The sequence below is a fragment of the Pristiophorus japonicus genome, chromosome 4, assembly GCF_044704955.1.
Source record: "Pristiophorus japonicus isolate sPriJap1 chromosome 4, sPriJap1.hap1, whole genome shotgun sequence".
NCBI classification, from domain to species: domain Eukaryota; kingdom Metazoa; phylum Chordata; class Chondrichthyes; family Pristiophoridae; genus Pristiophorus; species Pristiophorus japonicus.
The window spans coordinates 142158707-142176550 of NC_091980.1; the positions used below are offsets into that span (position 1 = coordinate 142158707).

The window sequence follows — 17844 nt, forward strand, 5'->3', positions numbered from 1 at the left end:
AACACAAAAGAATAATATGCAGGTACAGCAAGTGATCAGGAAGGCCAATGGTATCTTGGCCTTTATTGCAAAGAGGATGGAGCATAAAAGCGGGAAAGTCTTGCTACAGTTGTACAGGGTAGTGGTGAGGCCACACCTGGAATATTGCGTGCAGTTTTGGTTTCCATATTTATGAAAGGATATACTTGCCTTGGAGGCAGTTCAGAGAAGGTTCACTAGGTTGATTCCATGGATGAGGGGGTTGACTTATGAGGAAAGGTTGTGTAGGTTGGGCCTCTACTCATTGGAATTCAGAAGAATGAAAGGTGATCTTATCGAAACGTTTAAGATTATGAGGGGGCTTGACAAGGTGGATGCAGAGAGGATGTTTCCACTGATGAGGGAGCCGAGAACTAGAGGGCATGATCTTAGAATAAGGGGCCGCCCATTTAAAACTGAGATGAGGAGAAATTTCTTCTCTCGGAGGGTTGTAAATCTGTGGAATTCACTGGCGAGCTGTGGAAGCTGGGACATTGAATAAATTTAAGACAGAAATAGACAGTTTCTGAAACGATAAGGGGTTATGAGGAGTGGGCGGGAAAGTGGAGCTGAGTCCATGATCTTATTGAATGGCGGAGCAGGCTTGAGGGGCCATATGGCCTACTCCTGCTCCTATTTCTTATGAAGGTTAAAATCGCCCATGATTATTGCCGTTTCTTTTTTACAAGCCTCCATTATTTCTCGATCTATACTCCGTCCAACAGTGTAGCTACTGTTAGGGGGCCTATAGACTACATCCCGTTATTCCTTATCTCCACCTAAACTGATTCAAGATCTTCTGAGCCAATATCGTTTCTCACTAACACACTGATCTCATCCTTTATTAACAGTGCTACCCCACCTCCTTTTCCTTTCTGTCTGTTGTTCCAAATTGTCAAATACTCCTGAATATTTAGTTCCTAGTCCAGGTCACCTTGCAACCACGTGTCTGTATTGGCTATCAGATCATACCCTTTTGTATCTATTTGTGCCGTCAACTCATCTATTTTGTTACGAATGCTACGTGCATTCAGATAAAGAGCTTTTAAATTAGTTTTTTCACCATTTTTTCCTGCTTTGACTCCACTTTCTGTTTCACCTTTATGTTTAAACATTCTGTCCCTTCCTGGCATGCTCTGGTTTTCATTTCCCCCAGAGCTACCCTGCTCTAGTGCCTTCTCCTTATTTGACTTATTAAATTTTCGCTCACCTGAATCCTCTCTTTACCCCCCCCTCATTAATTAGTTTAAAGCCCTATTTACAGCCCTAGTTATTTGATTCGCCAGGACCTTAGTCCCAGCATGGTCTAAGTGGAGCCCGTCCCAACGGAACAGCTCCCTCTTACCCCAGTACTGGTGCCAGTGTCCCACGAACCAAAACCCATTTCTCCCACACCAGTCTTTGAGCCACGTGTTTAATTCTCTGATCTTATTTATTGATGCAAATTTGCTTGTGGCTCAGGTTGTAATCCAGAGAGTATTACCTTTGTGGTTCTGCTTTTTAATTTGGCCCCTAGCTGGTCATACTGACTCAGCAGAACCTCTTTCTTTGTCCTACCTATGTCATTGGTACCCACGTGGACCATGACAAGGACACCCTCAAAGCCTCCCTGATAAAGTGCAACATCCCCACTGGTACCTGGGAGACCCGGCCAAGGACCGCCCTAAGTGGAGGAAGAGCCTCCAGGAGGGCCTGAGCACCTCGAGTCTCATCGCCGAGAGCATGCAGAAATCAAGCGCAGGCAGCGGAAAGAGCGTGCGGCAAACCAGACTCCCCACCCACCCTTTCCCTCAACGACTGCCTGTCCCAACTTTGAGAGGGACTGTAATTCTCAAATTGGACTATTCAGTCACCTAAGAACTCAGTATTAGAGTGGAAGCAAGTCTTCCTCGATCTCGAGAGATTGCCTATGATGGACCACGACAACTGGATCTTTCCCTCCCACTCCAAGTACCTCTCCAGCCCAGAGGAGATGTCCTTAACCCTGGCACCGGGCAGGCAACACAGCCTTCGCAACTCATGCTCTCGGCTGAAGAGAACAGTATCTGTCCCCCTAATGATACTGTCCCCTACACTACCACATTTCTTTTTACTCCCTCCACTTGAATGGCCCCCTGTACCATGGTGCTATGGTCAGTTTGCTCATCCTCCCTGCAGTCCCTGCTCTCGTCCACAAAGGGAGTACGAGCCTCGAACCTGTTGGACAAGAGCAAGGGCCAAGGCTCCTCCATCACTACCTCCTGAGTCCTCATAACTGCCTCGCTTGTAGCACACCCTCCTGTCCCTGACCACGGACCAAATTTGAATGAATTAATCTAATTGGTGTCATCATCTTCATAGACGGTCCCTCGAACGAGGATGACTTGCTTCCAAGAGTCACAGGTGTTTCGATGAAGGACCTGATGTTCCAGTCCTGAACTCCAGTTGAGGGGGTGGAAGATGCCTGTGCATGGATTTTTTTAGCGTGTGGTGACCGTTGGACACCACATGGGCTTGACAGAGCTCGGTCTTTATCCAGTGGCAAGGATTAACCAGGCGACTGGAGACCAGCTCTGCTGCACGGACCTAGTGCGCACACATATAGCAGTGTGGGCCGGCCTGTGCTGCCCCTGGGCCCTCGGCTCTTCAGGGCCCCGTACTCTCATCTGTTGCACCTCCGCCACGAGTTCTCACCGCTCCTCCGCCATAAACATTCACCGCATCTTGCCACAAACACTCGCCGCTCATTCACCCCGACCTTCCCACTCATCTGTACCTGGGTCCTCGCAAAGTTCCTGCCCACGCTCCAAAAACAGCGACCAGGGTTTTGATGACGTCACCCATCGCCCATCTCAAAATCGGCACATACTTGGAGCAGCTCGTGCTGGAGGTTGGTGTGACTGGTGTGACTGCGTCCTGGAACACAGTGTCCAGGTAACTCTCTCCCGCTCTGATGTGTCGCAGTGTCTGCAGCTCGGATTGCAGCTCATCAATACGGAGCCGAAGTTCATCGAGCTGCAGACACTTGCTGTAAATGTGATCGCTGTGAACCTCAATGGGGTCAACCAGCTCCCACATGCAACAGCAGAAACACAACGCCTGCCCTGCCATCTTTAATGCATTAAGTTAATTAAGTTTTCAAGTTCTGTTTTTAATCCCAGCTCTTAATTCAAACCAATGCCCCAGAAAAGAGAGAAAACCTCACCAACTACACTTTGATTTTGGTTCTTTCTACTCTTGTCTTCAGGTCAGTTGGTGCTGTTTGAGCTCTCCCTCTCATGCTGCTTGGTGGAGTGCCGCTCGGGTTGGGTTGGAGGAAGATTGGGGTGTAGAGCAGGAGGGAGATTGGTAGCTGGAGAAGGGGGAGATCGGAGGCCAAAGGACAGATCGGAACAGTCGGGCGGGGGGTGAGTTGATGGGAGATCGGAAGGATTGGAGGGGTGTCAGATTGCGGGTGTTGGGTGACGCACGTAATCTAGATCCAGCAGGTAAGTGGAAAGGCACCTCCTGTATCCAGCAGTCCTTGCCTCCTTTTAACTGTCTGATTTCCCAAGGCCCATGAAACAAGGCCGGCGAGGGTTAAATTTAAAATAGTGGTTAAATATGAGGCACGCTGCCTCATAATATTTAAATGGCCAACCTGCCTCCTGGGAGTGGGTTGGTTGCTCCGGCCCCCCCCGGGTCCTGCCTCCGTTAAAACTGGAAGTGGGTGGCTTGAACCCTCCCCATGATAGTCTTATTTAACTGATGCTTGGGTTTGTGGGAAAACATGACAGAAATAACCTGCATTTATTTAGCACCTCATCAGTAGTACTTCTCAACCAATTAATTACTTTTGATATTCAGTTATGTAGGCAATCAAGGTGGTCAATTTGTACACAGCAGGATCCCACAAATAGCAAATGGGATGAATCTGTTTTTGGCAGTGTTAGTTGAGGGAGGAATGTTGGCCAGGGCAGTGGTTCTATATGAAGATGAAATGGAATTTGATTCCCGCTGACAGTGGTATTACTGACATTACTGTCATATTAGTGATGTTAACGGAGATCTCTGCGTGCGTAAATTATAAACAAGTATTTTCTATTCTTGCTGTTATTTAGTTTAGTAGAGGTCCTGCATTCTGATATGAACTGATGTGCAGCTCATCATACTGGCATGAGAATGGTGACATGAAATTGGTTGTAAATTAGTATAGACTGAGTGAAAGCTGAAGATTTGATTTTGCAAAATAAATTGCACCACAGTAAATGGAAGCTTTTTCACTTCACTTTAAGTTCAGCTGAATAATTTAAATGCCTAATTGGATTGTAAATGAACTCAACTGTGCTAACAAATTCATTGATATCCAATTGCTCCAAGAGCAACACAAATAGGGAAAGTGTTTACTCTGTTGAAATTTATTCTCGTGTTTCACCACAGTGTACCATTATTTTCTAGGTACTTTCCTGTTTAGCCCAACTTGCTTCAGTGAGGAGATCACTGTTTAGCAACACAGAACGAGCAACATTCCTTACTCGCCTCATGAAAGGGGTGCAGAGAATACTTGAAAATCCTCAGGTACTGATTTAAGAAGTCTGGTTAACACATTTTTAAGATGCAGTTGTAATGAACTTTCAAATGCTTTGAAATATTGCTATTGGAGGAAAACATAGAATTGGATCTAGAATCCAATTAATTAAAGATGTGAGGTCAAGTTTAACTGACAGTCATTAGTAGTATGAGCCTTACTGCCACTGGGTCCATCATCTTAGATCTGTATTTCAGCAATCAAATGACCTTAATCAGACTAATTCCTGACTATTGTAAAAACAGTGACATAAGTAAAAATGATCAAAAGTGGAGAAACACCCTTGGTGACAATATCAGTTATAATTAAAATGTAAAGAGAGCATTTATGAGTTGCTGCTTTGAGCGAGTTTTGGAAGACAGTCACCTCAATACCGAGGAAGAAAAGTAAGGCAAATACTTCAGTTTCTAAGAATTTCTGTCCAAAACTTTATAATTATCCAACACCCCGGACAAATAAGAAATGCATCTGTTCAAAAGAATTGGCGTGAAATTTAAATGTTGAACTTTTTCACACACCAAAAGTGATGATTTTTCAATGGGTGATTGATGACACATGTCAGAAATTAGGATATTGCTTCACTTTAAAAGACTTGGATTTATATAGGGCCTTTCTCGACTACTCGACATCTCAAACTGATTTACAGCCAATGAAGTACTTTTGGAGTGTAGTCACTGTTGTAATGTGGGAAATTTGTAATATAGTAAATTAAGTAATATATCTTTCACATTTCTTACATGACGCAGAGAAGAGATTGAATTGGTCTCTTGTGCAAGACCCAGGCCCTCGACCTCAAAGTTAGCTGTTTTTCAAAGCTTTGTTTACTGTTTAAATTCTGTGATGGAACTTACCTTAAACTAAGTAAGACTTGAATTCATGGATCTCCAGTGGGTTTAAGAATATTGGTTTCAACCCATGTTACAGAATGAAGGACGCACCAGTGGAAAAGGTTCCCGTTTCTCTAGCAATTTTAATAGGTTTTGCAGGATAAACACAGTAAATGCTGGAACTGCATGGCATCTGAAAGTTAATATTTTAGGTAAGACACTTCATCCGAACTGAATTATGCATTTACTGCATTTTCAGTTTTATTTCAGATTTTGAGCATTTTTATTTCAATATCTATCTAAGTCAAACATGCTATATTTGTTTGAGAAGCTTTAGACTTTTAATTTGGTGTTTGGTTAGCTTGTCATACAGATACTGAAAGCAATTGTTTTAACCTTGACTCATTGGTAGCACTTCCGCATCTGCGTTCAAATCCTGCGTCAGAGACTTGAGCACATAGCCCAGGCTGACATTTCAGTGCAGTACTGCGGGAGTGCTGTATTATCGGAGGTGCCATCTCTCGAATGAGATGTTAATCAGAAGCCTCTGCTGCCCCCTCGGGTGGATTTAAAATATCCCATGGCACTCGTCAACAAAAGAGCAGCGGCGTACTCTGGTGTGCAACGTTTGATTCTCAACCACCAAAAACAAAATATCTAGTCTTTCTTTCATTGTTGTTTGTAGATCTTGCTGGCTGTGAAGTGCTCAGGTTTACAATCCTGAGGTTGTAAAAGGCTATATAAATGCAAGTTCTTTTTTTCCCCTAACCAATAATTTTTTACGCTAGAACTTGTAGCATATGGATTTATTTTTGATTCTCTTTTCCAAAAAGGAATTCCTGATATATCTTTATAAGACTACAGCTGCATTAAATGTACCACAGCATTTATATAAGACCAAATGCTGTTATGTTTGCATCATGCCCTTTAATCCTGGCAATACAGTACTATCCTTAAGAGCTTGTGGAAATACCCTTCTTGCAACAAAGATCATTTAGAATTAATCCCATTCTTAAGTCTGATAGGAACATTCAGCCCCTCGTGCCTTTTCCACCATTAAGAACATAATAAATAGGAGCAGGAGTAGGCCATACGGCCCCTCGAGCCTGCTCTGCCGTTTAATACAATCATGGCTGATCCGATCATGGACTCGGGTCCACTTCCCTGCCTGCTCCCCATAACCCCTTAATCCCTTATTGGTTAAGAAGCTGTCTATCTCTGTCTTAAATTTATTCAATGTCCCAGCTTCCACAGGTCTCTGAGGCAACGAATTCCACAGATTCACAACCCTCTGAGATAAGAAATTTCTCCTCATCTCAGTTTTAAATGGGCGGCCCCTTATTCTAAGATTATGCCCCTAATTCTAGTCTCTCCTATCAGTGGAAACATCTTCTCTGCATCGACCTTGTCAAGTCCCCTCATAATCTTCGACGTTTTGATAAGATCACCTCTCATTCTTCTGAATTCCAATGAGTAGAGGCCCAACCTCCTCAACCTTTCCTCATTAGTCAACCTCCTCATCTCTGGAATCAACCTGGTGAACCTCTCTGAACTGCCTCCAAAGCAAGTATATCCTTTCATAAATACGGAAACCGAAACTGTACGCAATATTCCAGGTGTGGCCTCACCAATACCCTGTATAACTGTAGCAAGGCTTCCCTGCTTTTATACTCCTTTACAATAGTTGTGGAAGACCTCAACTCTACTTTCCTGCCCTATGCCCATACCCCTTAATTACTCTGGAGCCCAACAATCTATCTATCTCAACCGTGAAAATAAGAACATAAGAAATAGGAGCAGGAGTAGGCCATTCGGCCCCTCATTCCTGCTCCGCTATTCAGTAAGATTACTCCAAGTATGGTCTCACCAATACCGTGTACAGTTGTAGCAGGACTTCCCTGATTTTATACTCCATCCCCCTTACAATAAAGGCCAATATTCCATTGGTCTTCCTGATTACTTGCTGTACCTGCAAAATAACCTTTTGTGTTTCACGCACCTTTACCCCCAGGTCCCTCTGTACCGCAGCATTTTGTCATTTCTCCCCATTTAAACAATAATTTTTTATTTTTCCTACCAAAGTGGATAACCTCAAATTTTCCCACATTATACTCCATCTGCCAAATTTTTGCCCACTCACTTAGCCTATCTATATCCCTTTGTAGATTCTTTGCATTTGAGCAGCCACAGCACTTTGGGATAGAGAATTCCAAAGATTCACAACCCTCTGAGTAAAGAAATTCCTCCTCATCTCTGTCTTAAAAGGCCGGCCCCTTATCCTGAGACTATGACCCCTAGTTCTCGACTGTCCAGTCAGGGGAAACAATCTCTCAGCACGTACCCTGTCACTCCCCCTCAAAATCTTACATGTTTCAATGAGATCACCTCTTATTCTTCGAAACTCCAGAGTATAGGCCTATTCTACTCAATCTCTCCTCATGGGACAACCCTCTCATCCCAGTGATTAATCTAGTAAACTTTTGTTGTATCGCTATTATGGCAAGTACATCCTTCCTTAAATAAGGAGTCCAAAACTGTGCAAAGTAACTCCAAGTGTCGTCTCACCAGAGCCCTGTATATTGTAGCAAGACTTCCTTACTCTTATACTCCAACCCTCTAGCAATAAAGGCCAACATGCCATTTGCCTTCCTAATTGCTTGCTGTACCTGCATACTCATTCTGTGTGCTCACCAACATTTACAATTTCTCACCATTTACAAAATATTTTGTTTTTCTATTCTTCATACCAAAGTGACTCGCCTCACATTTCCCCACATTATACTCTATCTGGCACCTTACTGCCCACTCACTTAATCTATCTATATCCCTTTGCAGGCTTTGCATCCTCCTCACATCTTACTTTTCCATCGAGTTTTGTTTTGTCAACAAACTTGGATACATTGCACTTGGTCCCTTCATCTAAGTTATTAATATAGATTGTAAATAGCTGAGGCCCCAGCACTGATCCTTGTGGCACCCCGCTAGTTGCTGCCTGCCAATCTGAAAAAGTCCCATTTATCCCGATTCTGTTTTCTGTCTGTTAACCAATTATCCATGCAAATACCTTACCCCCAATTCCATGTGCCCTTATCTTGCTTAACAACCTTTTATGAGGCACCTTATCAACTGCCTTTTGGAAATCCAAATATACTACATCTGCTGGTTCCCCTGCAACGAGACCTGGGTGTCATGGTACATCAGTCATTGTAGGTTGGTATGCAGGTACAGCAGGTGGTTAAGAAAGCAAATGGTATGTTGGCCTTCATAGCGAGGGGATTTGAGTACAGGGGCAGGGAGGTGTTACTACAGTTGTACAGGGCCTTGATGAGGTCACACCTGGAGTATTGTGTACAGTTTTGGTCTCCTAACTTGAGGAAGGACATTCTTGCTATTGAGGGAGTGCAGCGAAGGTTCACCAGACTGATTCCCGGGATGGTGGGACTGACCTATCAAGAAAGACTGGATCAACTGGGCTTGTATTCACTGGAGTTCAGAAGAATGAGAGGGGATCTCATAGAAACGTTTAAAATTCTGACGGGTTTAGACAGGTTAGATGCAGGAAGAATGTTCCCAATGTTGGGGAAGTCCAGAACCAGGGGTCACAGTCTAAGGATAAGGGGTAAGCCATTTCGGACCGAGATGAAGAGAAACTTCTTCACCCAGAGAGTGGTGAACCTGTGGAATTCTCTACCACAGGAAGTTGTTGAGGCCAATTCACTAAATATATTCAAAAAGGAGTTAGATGAAGTCCTTACTACTAGGGGGATCAAGGGGTATGGCGAGAAAGCAGGAATGGGGTACTGAAGTTGCATGTTCAGCCATGAACTCACTGAATGGCGGTGCAGACTCAAAGAGCTGAATGGCCGACTCCTGCACCTATTTTCTATGTTTCTATGTTTAGTTACATCCTCAAAAAAATTCTCATAAATTTGTCAAACACAATTCCCTTTCATAAAACCATGTTGACTCTGCCCAATCATACTATGATTTTCTTAGTACCCTGTTACCACTTCCGTAATATTGGATTCGACCATTTTCCCGACGACTGATTTCAGGCTAACTGGCCTGTTGTTCCCGGTTTTCTTTCTCACTCCTTTCTTGAATAGCAGGATTATATTTGCTCGCTTCGGTTCCATAAACATAGAAACATAGGGCCCAAGTTTCGAGCCGCGCCTAGAACGGCGCAGTCCCGACCTGGACGCCCGTTTTTCGCGCCACAAAGTGCGCCTAAAAAAAACCTCCGTATTCTCCAGCTCCCTGCAGGTCCTCTGGCCCTCGGTGTGGCGCAGCAGGAGCTGTAGGGGCAGAGCCAGGTCCCTGCGCCGAAAACAGTGCCGGGACCTCTGCACATGCGCGTACAGTGGGCGCCACATGTGTAGTAGCTCCAGGCGCCCGAAACTGTGTGGGAGGGGCCGAAGCACGCAGCCCCCAGCCCTGGCCAAATGGCCTCACTGGGGTTGCGTGAATAAGGCTCCTCCCACGGCCAGCTCCTGCTTCCTCCCGACCCAACTCGACTCCCGCTTCCCGCCCTCCCCCCCCCCCCCCCCCCCCGGACCGGACCCGACACCCGCTCCCCCCCGCCAGCCCCCGGACCGGACCCGACACCCGCTCCCCCCCCCGCCCCCGGACCGGACCCGACACCCGCTCCCCCCCCCCGCCTCCGGACTGGATCCGACCTGACCTCCCTCCCCCCGACCTGACCTCCCTCCTCCCGACACGTACTGAATCGACCTCCCTCCCACCACCCCCCCGACCCGACCCAACGCCACCTACCTGTAAATCTGGTGCTGGGGACGGGCCCTGCCCGAAGTCTCGGGCCTGGCCCGTTCAGCCTCCCTCCCCCTTCTCCTTCCCCCCCACCCTCCTCAATCTCCTTCCCACCCCCCCCCAATCTCCTTCCCCCCTCCAAGCTCCTTCCCCGCCCCCAATCTCCTTCACCCCCCCTGTCTCCTTCTCCCCCCCATCTCCTTCTCCCCCCCATCTCCTTCTCCCCCCCATCTCCTTCTCCCCCCCATCTCCTTCTCCCCCCCATCTCCTTTCCCCCCCAATCTCCTTTCCCCCCATCTCCTTTCCCCCATCTCCTTTCTCCCCCTTCTCTCCTTTATCCCCTTCTCCCCCCCCCCCCCTTCTCCCCTTCTCCCCCATCCCTCCCTCTTCTCCCCATCCCTCCCCCTTCTCCCCCATCTCTCCCCCTTCTCCCCCATCCCTCCCCCTTCTCCCCATCTCTCCCCCTTCTCCCCCATCCCTCCCCCTTCTCCCCCATCGCTCCCCCTTCTCCCCCATCCCTCCCCCTTCTCCCCCATCCCTCCCCCTTCTCCCCATCCCTCCCCCTTCTCCCCATCCCTCCCCCTTCTTCCCCATCCCTCCCCCTTCTCCCCCATCCCTCCCCCTTCTTCCCCATCCCTCCCCCTTCTCCCCCATCACTCCCCCTTCTCCCCCATCACTCCCCCTTCTCCCCCATCACTCCCCCTTCTCCCCCATCCCTCCCCCTTCTCCCCCATCCCTCCCCCTTCTCCTCCATCCCTCCCCCTTCTCCCCCATCCCTCTCCCTTCTCCCCCATCCCTCCCCTTTCTCCCCCATCCCTCCCCTTTCTCCCCCATCCCTCCCCTTTCTCCCCCATCCCTCCCCCTTCTCCCCCATCCCTCCCCCTTCTCCCCCATCCCTCTCCCTTCTCCCCCATCCCTCCCCCTTCTCCCCCATCCCTCCCCCTTCTCCCCCTTCCCTCCCCCTTTCCTCCCCCTTCCCTCTCTCTCCCCTCCCTCTGCTCTACCCCCCTCCTCCCCCTCCCCTCGCTGTCAGAAACACAGACACTGACAGACAGAGAATGAGAGACACACAGACAGACAGACAGATAGAGACACTGACAGAGACACACTGAGGGGGGCATCCCAGCACGCTGTTGGAGGGCTCCCGGTGCTGCAGTCGGTAAGTAGAAAATGCTTTATTTATTGATTTAAAAAAATATATATTTCTTATTAATTTTTTTTGATTGATTTATTGGTTGATTTATTGATGTATTTATCATTTATTATTGATGATGGCTCTTTATTTGTAAAACTGAAGTGTTTAATGTTTGTAAACTTCCCTTTAAACACCCTCCCCCACCATTCCCTATGCCTGATTTGTAACCTACGCCTGATTTTCGAAAGTGTAGACAATGTTTTTTCGAGCGTACAAAAATCTTCATTTACTCCATTCTAAGTTAGTTTGGAGTAAGTTTTCACTCACGAAACTTTGAAATCAGGCGTAAGTGGCCGGACACGCCCCCCTTTTGAAAAAAAAATTCTGTTCCAAAGTGAAATTGTTCTAACTGACTAGAACTGGAGCAAACTAAATGACGAGAATTCCGATCTCTAAGATACTCCGTTCTACACCAGTTGCTCCTAAAAATCAGGAGCAAATCATGTGGAAACTTGGGGCCATAGAAAATAGGTGCAGGAGAAGGCCATTCGGCCCTTCGAGCCTGCACCATCATTCAATAAGATCATGGCTGATCATTCCCTCAGTACCCCTTTCCTGCTTTCTCTCCATACCCCTTGATCCCTTTAGCCATAAGGGCCATATCTAACTCCCTCTTGAATATATCCAATGAACTGGCATCAACAACTCTTTGTGGTCGGGAATTTCACAGGTTAGCAACTCTCTGAGTGAAGAAGTTTCTCCTCATCTCAGTCCTAAATAGCCTGCCCCTTATCCTTTGACTGTGACCCCTGGTTCTGGACTTCCCCAACATCGGGAACATTCTTCCTGCCTCTAACCTGTCCAGTCCCGTCAGAATCTTGTAAGTTTCTATAAGATACCCTCTTAGCCTACTAAACTCCAGTGCATAAAGGCCCAGTTGATCCAGTCTCTCCTCATATGTCAGTCCTGCCATCCCGGGAATCAGTCTGGTGAACCTTCACTGTACTCACTCAATAACAAGAATGTCCTTCCTCAGATTCGGAGACCAAAACTGAACACAATGGGGTCAAGTTTCGGCCTGAGTTGCTCCTTTTTTTTGGAGAAACTGGTTTAGAATGGAGTATCTTAGAAATTGCAATTCTCGGCATTTAGTTTGCTTCAGTTCTAGTCAGTTAGAACAGTTTCTTTTTGGAACAGATTTTTTTTTTCAAAAGGGGGTGTGTCTGGCCACTTACGCCTGTTTTCAAAGTTTAGGCAGTGAAAACTTACTCCAAACTAACTTAGAATGGAGTAAGTGTAGATTTTTTACGCTCAGAAAAACCTTGCCTACACTTAGAAAATCAGGCGTAGGTTACAAATCAGGCGTAGGGAACGAGGGGCGGGGGGGGGAAAGGGATGTTTACAAACATGAAACACATCACTTTTACAAATAAAGAGCCATCATCAATAATAAATGATAAATAAATCAATAAATCAACCAATAAATCAATCCAAAAAATTTTTTAAAAATCACTAAATAAAAAATAAAGTTTCTACTCACCGACTGCAACACCTGGAGCCCTCAACAGCGTGCTGACGGGGCCCCCCCAGTGTGTGTCTCTCTGTCTCTGTCAGTGTCTCTCTCTCTCTCTGTCTGTCAGTGTCTATGTGTTTCTGACAGCGAGGAGGCGAGGAGGAGGAGGAGAGGGGGAGGAGGAAAGAAAGGGAGGGAGGAGGAGAGAAAGGGAGGGAGGAGGAGAGGAAGGGAGGGAGGGGGAGAGGGGGTAGAGGAGAGGGAGGAGGCTGAATGGGCCCGGCTGACGTGAAGAAGCCGGGCCGAAGACTTTGGGTGGGGCGCGCCCCCAGCAAAATGCCAGGCGGGCGGGCCCCGCCGAAGGAAGAGGGAGCGGACCGGACCTGAAGGGGCGGGGTGAGAGAGCCAGAGGGAGCGTGAGCCGAACACAGGAGGAAGCTGGAACCCACAGCCAGAGCAGGAGCTGGAGGAGGGAGGTGCAGCCTGATCTTGGCCGCCCCAGTGAGCCCCTTCGGCCAGGGCTAGGGGCGGCACGCTTCGGCCCCTCCCACACAGTTTCGGGCGCCTGAAGCTGCTGCATTTGTGCGCACACTGTAGCGCGCATTTGCAGAGGTCCCGGCACTGTTTTCAGCGCAGGGACCTGGCTCCATCCCCCACAGCTCGTGCTGCGACGCGCCGAGGGCCTGGATCGACCTAAGGGAGTGGAGAATACTGAGGTAAGTTTTGAGCGCGGAAATCAGGCGTGGCTTGTGGCGGCACAGCCTGAAACTTGACCCCAGTATTCCAGGTGTGGCCTCACCAAGGCCCTGTACAACTGCAGTAAGACCTCCCTGCTCCTACACTCAAATCCCCTAGCTATGAAGGCCAACATACCATTTGCCTTCTTCACCGCCTGCTGTACCTGCATGCCAACTTTCAATGACTGATGACCCAGGTCTCGTTGCACCTCCCCTTTTCCTGATCTAGATAATATTTTCCTGATCACCATTCAGATAATATTCTGCCTTTGTGTTTTTGCCCCCGAAATGGATAAACTCACATTTATCCACATTATACTGCATCTGCCATGCATTTGCCCACTCACCTAACCTATCCAAGTCACCCTGCAGCCTTTTAGCGTCCTCCTCACAGCTCACACCGCCACCCAGTTTAGTGTCATCTGCAAACTTGGAGATATTACACTCAATTTCTTCATCTAAATCATTGATGTATATTGTAAAGAGCTGGGGTCCCAGCACTGAGTCCTGCGGCACCCCACTAGTCACTGCCTGCCATTCTGAAAAGGACCCGTTTATCCCGACTCTCTGCTTCCTGTCTGCCAACCAGTTCTCTATCCACGTTAGTACATTACTCCCAATACCATGTGCTTTGATTTTGATCATCAATCTCTTGTGTGGAACTTTGTCAAAAGTTTAATACCCTTACCGAATGAAAATTTATCAATCTCAGTTTTGAAATTTTCCATTGATCTAGTCTCAACAGCTTTTTGGAGGAGAGTTCCAGATTTCCATACTCTATATGTGAAGTATTGCTTGCTGACATCACCTCTAAACAGCCTAGCTCTAATTTTAAGCTTATGCCTCCTTGTCCTGGTCTCCACCACCAGAGGAAATAGATTCTCTCTATCTACCCTATTAAATCTCTCAATCATCTTAAACATCTCATTCGATCACCCCTTTATCTTCTATATTCAAGGAAACACAAGCCTAGTGTATGAAACCTGTCCTCATAATTTAACCCATTTAGCCCCAGTATAATTCTGATGAATGTGTGTTGCACCCTCTCCAAGGCTAATATAGTCTCCCTGAGGTGCAGTGCCCAGAACTGAATGCAGTACTCTAAATGGGGTCTAACCAGTGCTTTATACAACTGTAACCTAACTTCCACCCCTTTGTATTCTCGCCTTTTTGAGATAAATATTTAACTGGTGTTTCCAGTATGTTTTACTCTTCCTCCCATAGTGTTAATTTTTTTCCCCTTTTTTCCCTTCGTTAGCTATCGAAAGATGAACATAGAAACTAAAGGCCTTGCAGTATTTGAACTTGAGAGCCAATAAATGTCTGCTATTTGCGCATGAGCACCTGATCACCTTCTGCGCATGCACAATACCCCACAGTTACGGCTACCGTATAGCGTGAGCCCCGCTTTCCTCAACTCCGTGGGTCCGAGAAGACCCGGGAGAAGATTAGATCGAGAGTGCCAGTGAGTGCGAGAGCGCCAATGAGCGCGAGCGCGAGAGATCAGAGGGAGAAATTGGAGGGGATGGGAGAGATCGGAGGGAGACATTGGAGCGAAAGTGAGAGGGAGGGGGGGGATGGGAGATGGGGAGAGAGGGAGATCGGAGGGAGGGGAAGAGAGAGACTGTGGGAAGAGTGGAGAGAGAGAGTGGAGGGAGAGAGTGGGGGGAGATGGGAAGAGAGAATGGGGAGAGTGGAGATCGGTGGGGGGGGGCGGTGATGGGGGAGGGGGAGACGGGGAGAGATAGAGAGAGGAGGGGGCGATCGGATGGAGAGAGAGAAGGGGAGATCGGAGAGTACAGAGAGCACAATGGGGATTGTGGAAGAACAGGATCCAGTTCTAAGGTGGGGGGGGGGAATTGAGAGCGAGAACGTGATCCAGATGGTAAGGCTGGACGAAATCCGGAAATCACGACACTGTCACTATTCACTTCATACCCAATAAACCTGTTAACAATCTGTGACCCCCACACAATGCCCTCTCTATGGCGGGGTGGGGAGGGGGGTGGTTGGAGAAGGTCAGGAACTTGTTGGGGGGAGAAGGTCATGAATCCGTGAGGGAGAAACTTGGGAAGGGCAGAGAACGTGTGGAACCCGGGGTGGGGCAGTGGGGGAAGAAGGTCAGGAACTTGGGCGGGGGGGCAGGTAGAGAAGGTTAGGAACTGGGCGAGTGGGGGCAGGAACTTCTTTTGCGGGTGGGAGAAGGTCTTAACCCGTGAGAGTTAGCTCTGTCTGTTCCAAGTGAGCTCTGTTCTGTCTGGAGTCGGCAGTCAGAGTGGCTCGAATTGCACTTTGCAAAGAGAAACTGCTGGGTGTGTCTTATCCTCTGTGAATCAGGACTTGTCATCAAGGGGGCCCAATCAGAACTTTATGTTCTACAAATAAACGCGTCGATATTAGGGAGACCAAATGCAGACTGGGTGATTTCTTTGCACAGCTCTATTGTTACTGCAAACATTACTCCTATCTGTAGCTCACCATTTCAAATTTTTTCCCATTCTTCCACCGGGCTTTCTTCCTTTGGGCTCCTATACTTATGCAACCAAGCGCAAACAAAATTCCAGGAACATATCTCGGTTTCCTTTGGTTTCAACATTGAGTTCTGTACTTCAAAAACTGCCTTTCCATTTTCTTGCCAGTTTGTCCCAATCACTTTTCCAGTGTTCCCTTCCATTTTGGCACTGTTTCACTCATCATTTTTCCTTTTTGCAGCCTGACTGAGATGAGCTTTGTATATTGGCCAATATTCTTTGGCTCTTACCATTTATTTAAAAGATTGTTTTCAGACTCTTTGTGAGCATTTCTGTTCTCATAATCTTTAATTCCTCTTCTCCCCATACCCGTTTGTTTTGGTCAACCCCAGAAAGAGATTTGATGGCCTGTTGTTTTCATGATGTTTAATCAAATCTGGAAAGCAACTTTTTCTGTGTCAGCTCTGTGCATGCCAATTGTCAGCATTTGATGTCAATAGCTGTCGTTTTTGGAGACGAGTATGTGTTTGCTGAGAAGTATGTGCTCAAGGCTGTTAAATGGGAGAAAGACCCGTGTTGTAGTGCGTGAATCTCTGAAGGCCCAGGCTCAGTGCCACAAGGCTGTTTCAAATCAAATAGAGTGTTACAATATATAAAATACATTCTATACTGTCTTTGTATAAAGCATTGGTTGGAATTGTGTGTCAAGTTTAATTTCTACACTTGGTAGGTGATATAGAGGCCTTGGTTCAGAGAAGAGCGACTAGATTAATACATGGTTTGTTACCAACTTAGAGAGTTGGGGCTTTTTACTCTCGAAAACCATAAACTTTGAGTAGATTTGATTGAGATGACTAAAATAGTGAAAGGATTAGATTGAGACATTGTGGATAGGCTATTCGAATTAGATAGCTTAGGAAGGGTCAGGGGACATGATATAAGTTTAGATGTTGGGAGGTTTTTCTGTTTACAATTGACCTTTGGAACAAATTGCCAGATCACACATGAGTGCAGATTCACCGCAAACATTTAAAAAGGGAGCTGGATGAGTTCCGAAGTGTGGCCGACATAACTACGCATAGAAGGTATATGGGTCTTGGAGGATGTCTCTCCCAGTCACTGTGGTCTCTTGGAACTTGTGTGATCACCTTTGGAGTTCAGAGATCAATTTCTCAGAGTTTTTTCCCTAACTTGACCTTAGGTTTTTTCTCTTTTTTCTTTTCTTTGGTGTTCCCCAGATGCATGGTTAGTTAGTGGAGGCGGCGGGTGAATGGATGGAAATTGCACCATGTTGTATGGAACAGACTCGGGGTTAGAGAAGTGAGTGCCTGTGAAAAAGTCGGGAGTTGGGTGGGGTTAGTGTCTGAACTGGGTCGAGAGGGGTTAGAGGACCTTTGTGCGGTTGGTGTGGGAGAGTGAGTGTTCTTTTGGGGAGTTGATGGTCTGATTGGTCTGTTGAAATTCCAAATGTCACTTTGTTTTTCTTTAAGATTAAAAATCTATTCATTCTGAAATATAAAAGTGCTTAAAATAAACCAGAATTCATCAATTTTAATGTAAATGTTTGATATTTTTCAGGGGAGCACATGCCCAGATTCCCCATGAAATAAAAAGCTACTGTCAGTAATGGTGACCATGGGCTCAATTTTGGCCCAGTCCGTTTTTCGGCGCACTGACCGGAGATGCGCCGCTTTTCTCCGTTCAGAAGTGTGCCGAAATATTTCCTTCCCACTTTGGCCGCTGTCCGGCCTCTTCCCTGTAGTCGCGCAGCGTGGCCAGTCGAGTCGGGGGTGGAGCCAGCGTCCTGCGCCGAAAACAGTGCTGGTACGT

The 17844-nt window shown here is 47.0% G+C and overlaps 1 protein-coding gene across 2 annotated transcripts in view; it reads left to right on the forward strand.

Moving 5' to 3' along the window:
* LOC139263090 (ran-binding protein 17-like) overlaps positions 1 to 17844 on the forward strand; it is a 918854-nt gene that overhangs the window by 184450 nt on the left and 716560 nt on the right. For both annotated transcript variants that reach the window (XM_070878629.1, XM_070878630.1), the window contains one exon: positions 4435 to 4554. In XM_070878629.1, the coding sequence (XP_070734730.1) occupies positions 4435 to 4554 (120 nt within the window). The remainder of the gene's footprint in view (positions 1 to 4434; positions 4555 to 17844) is intronic.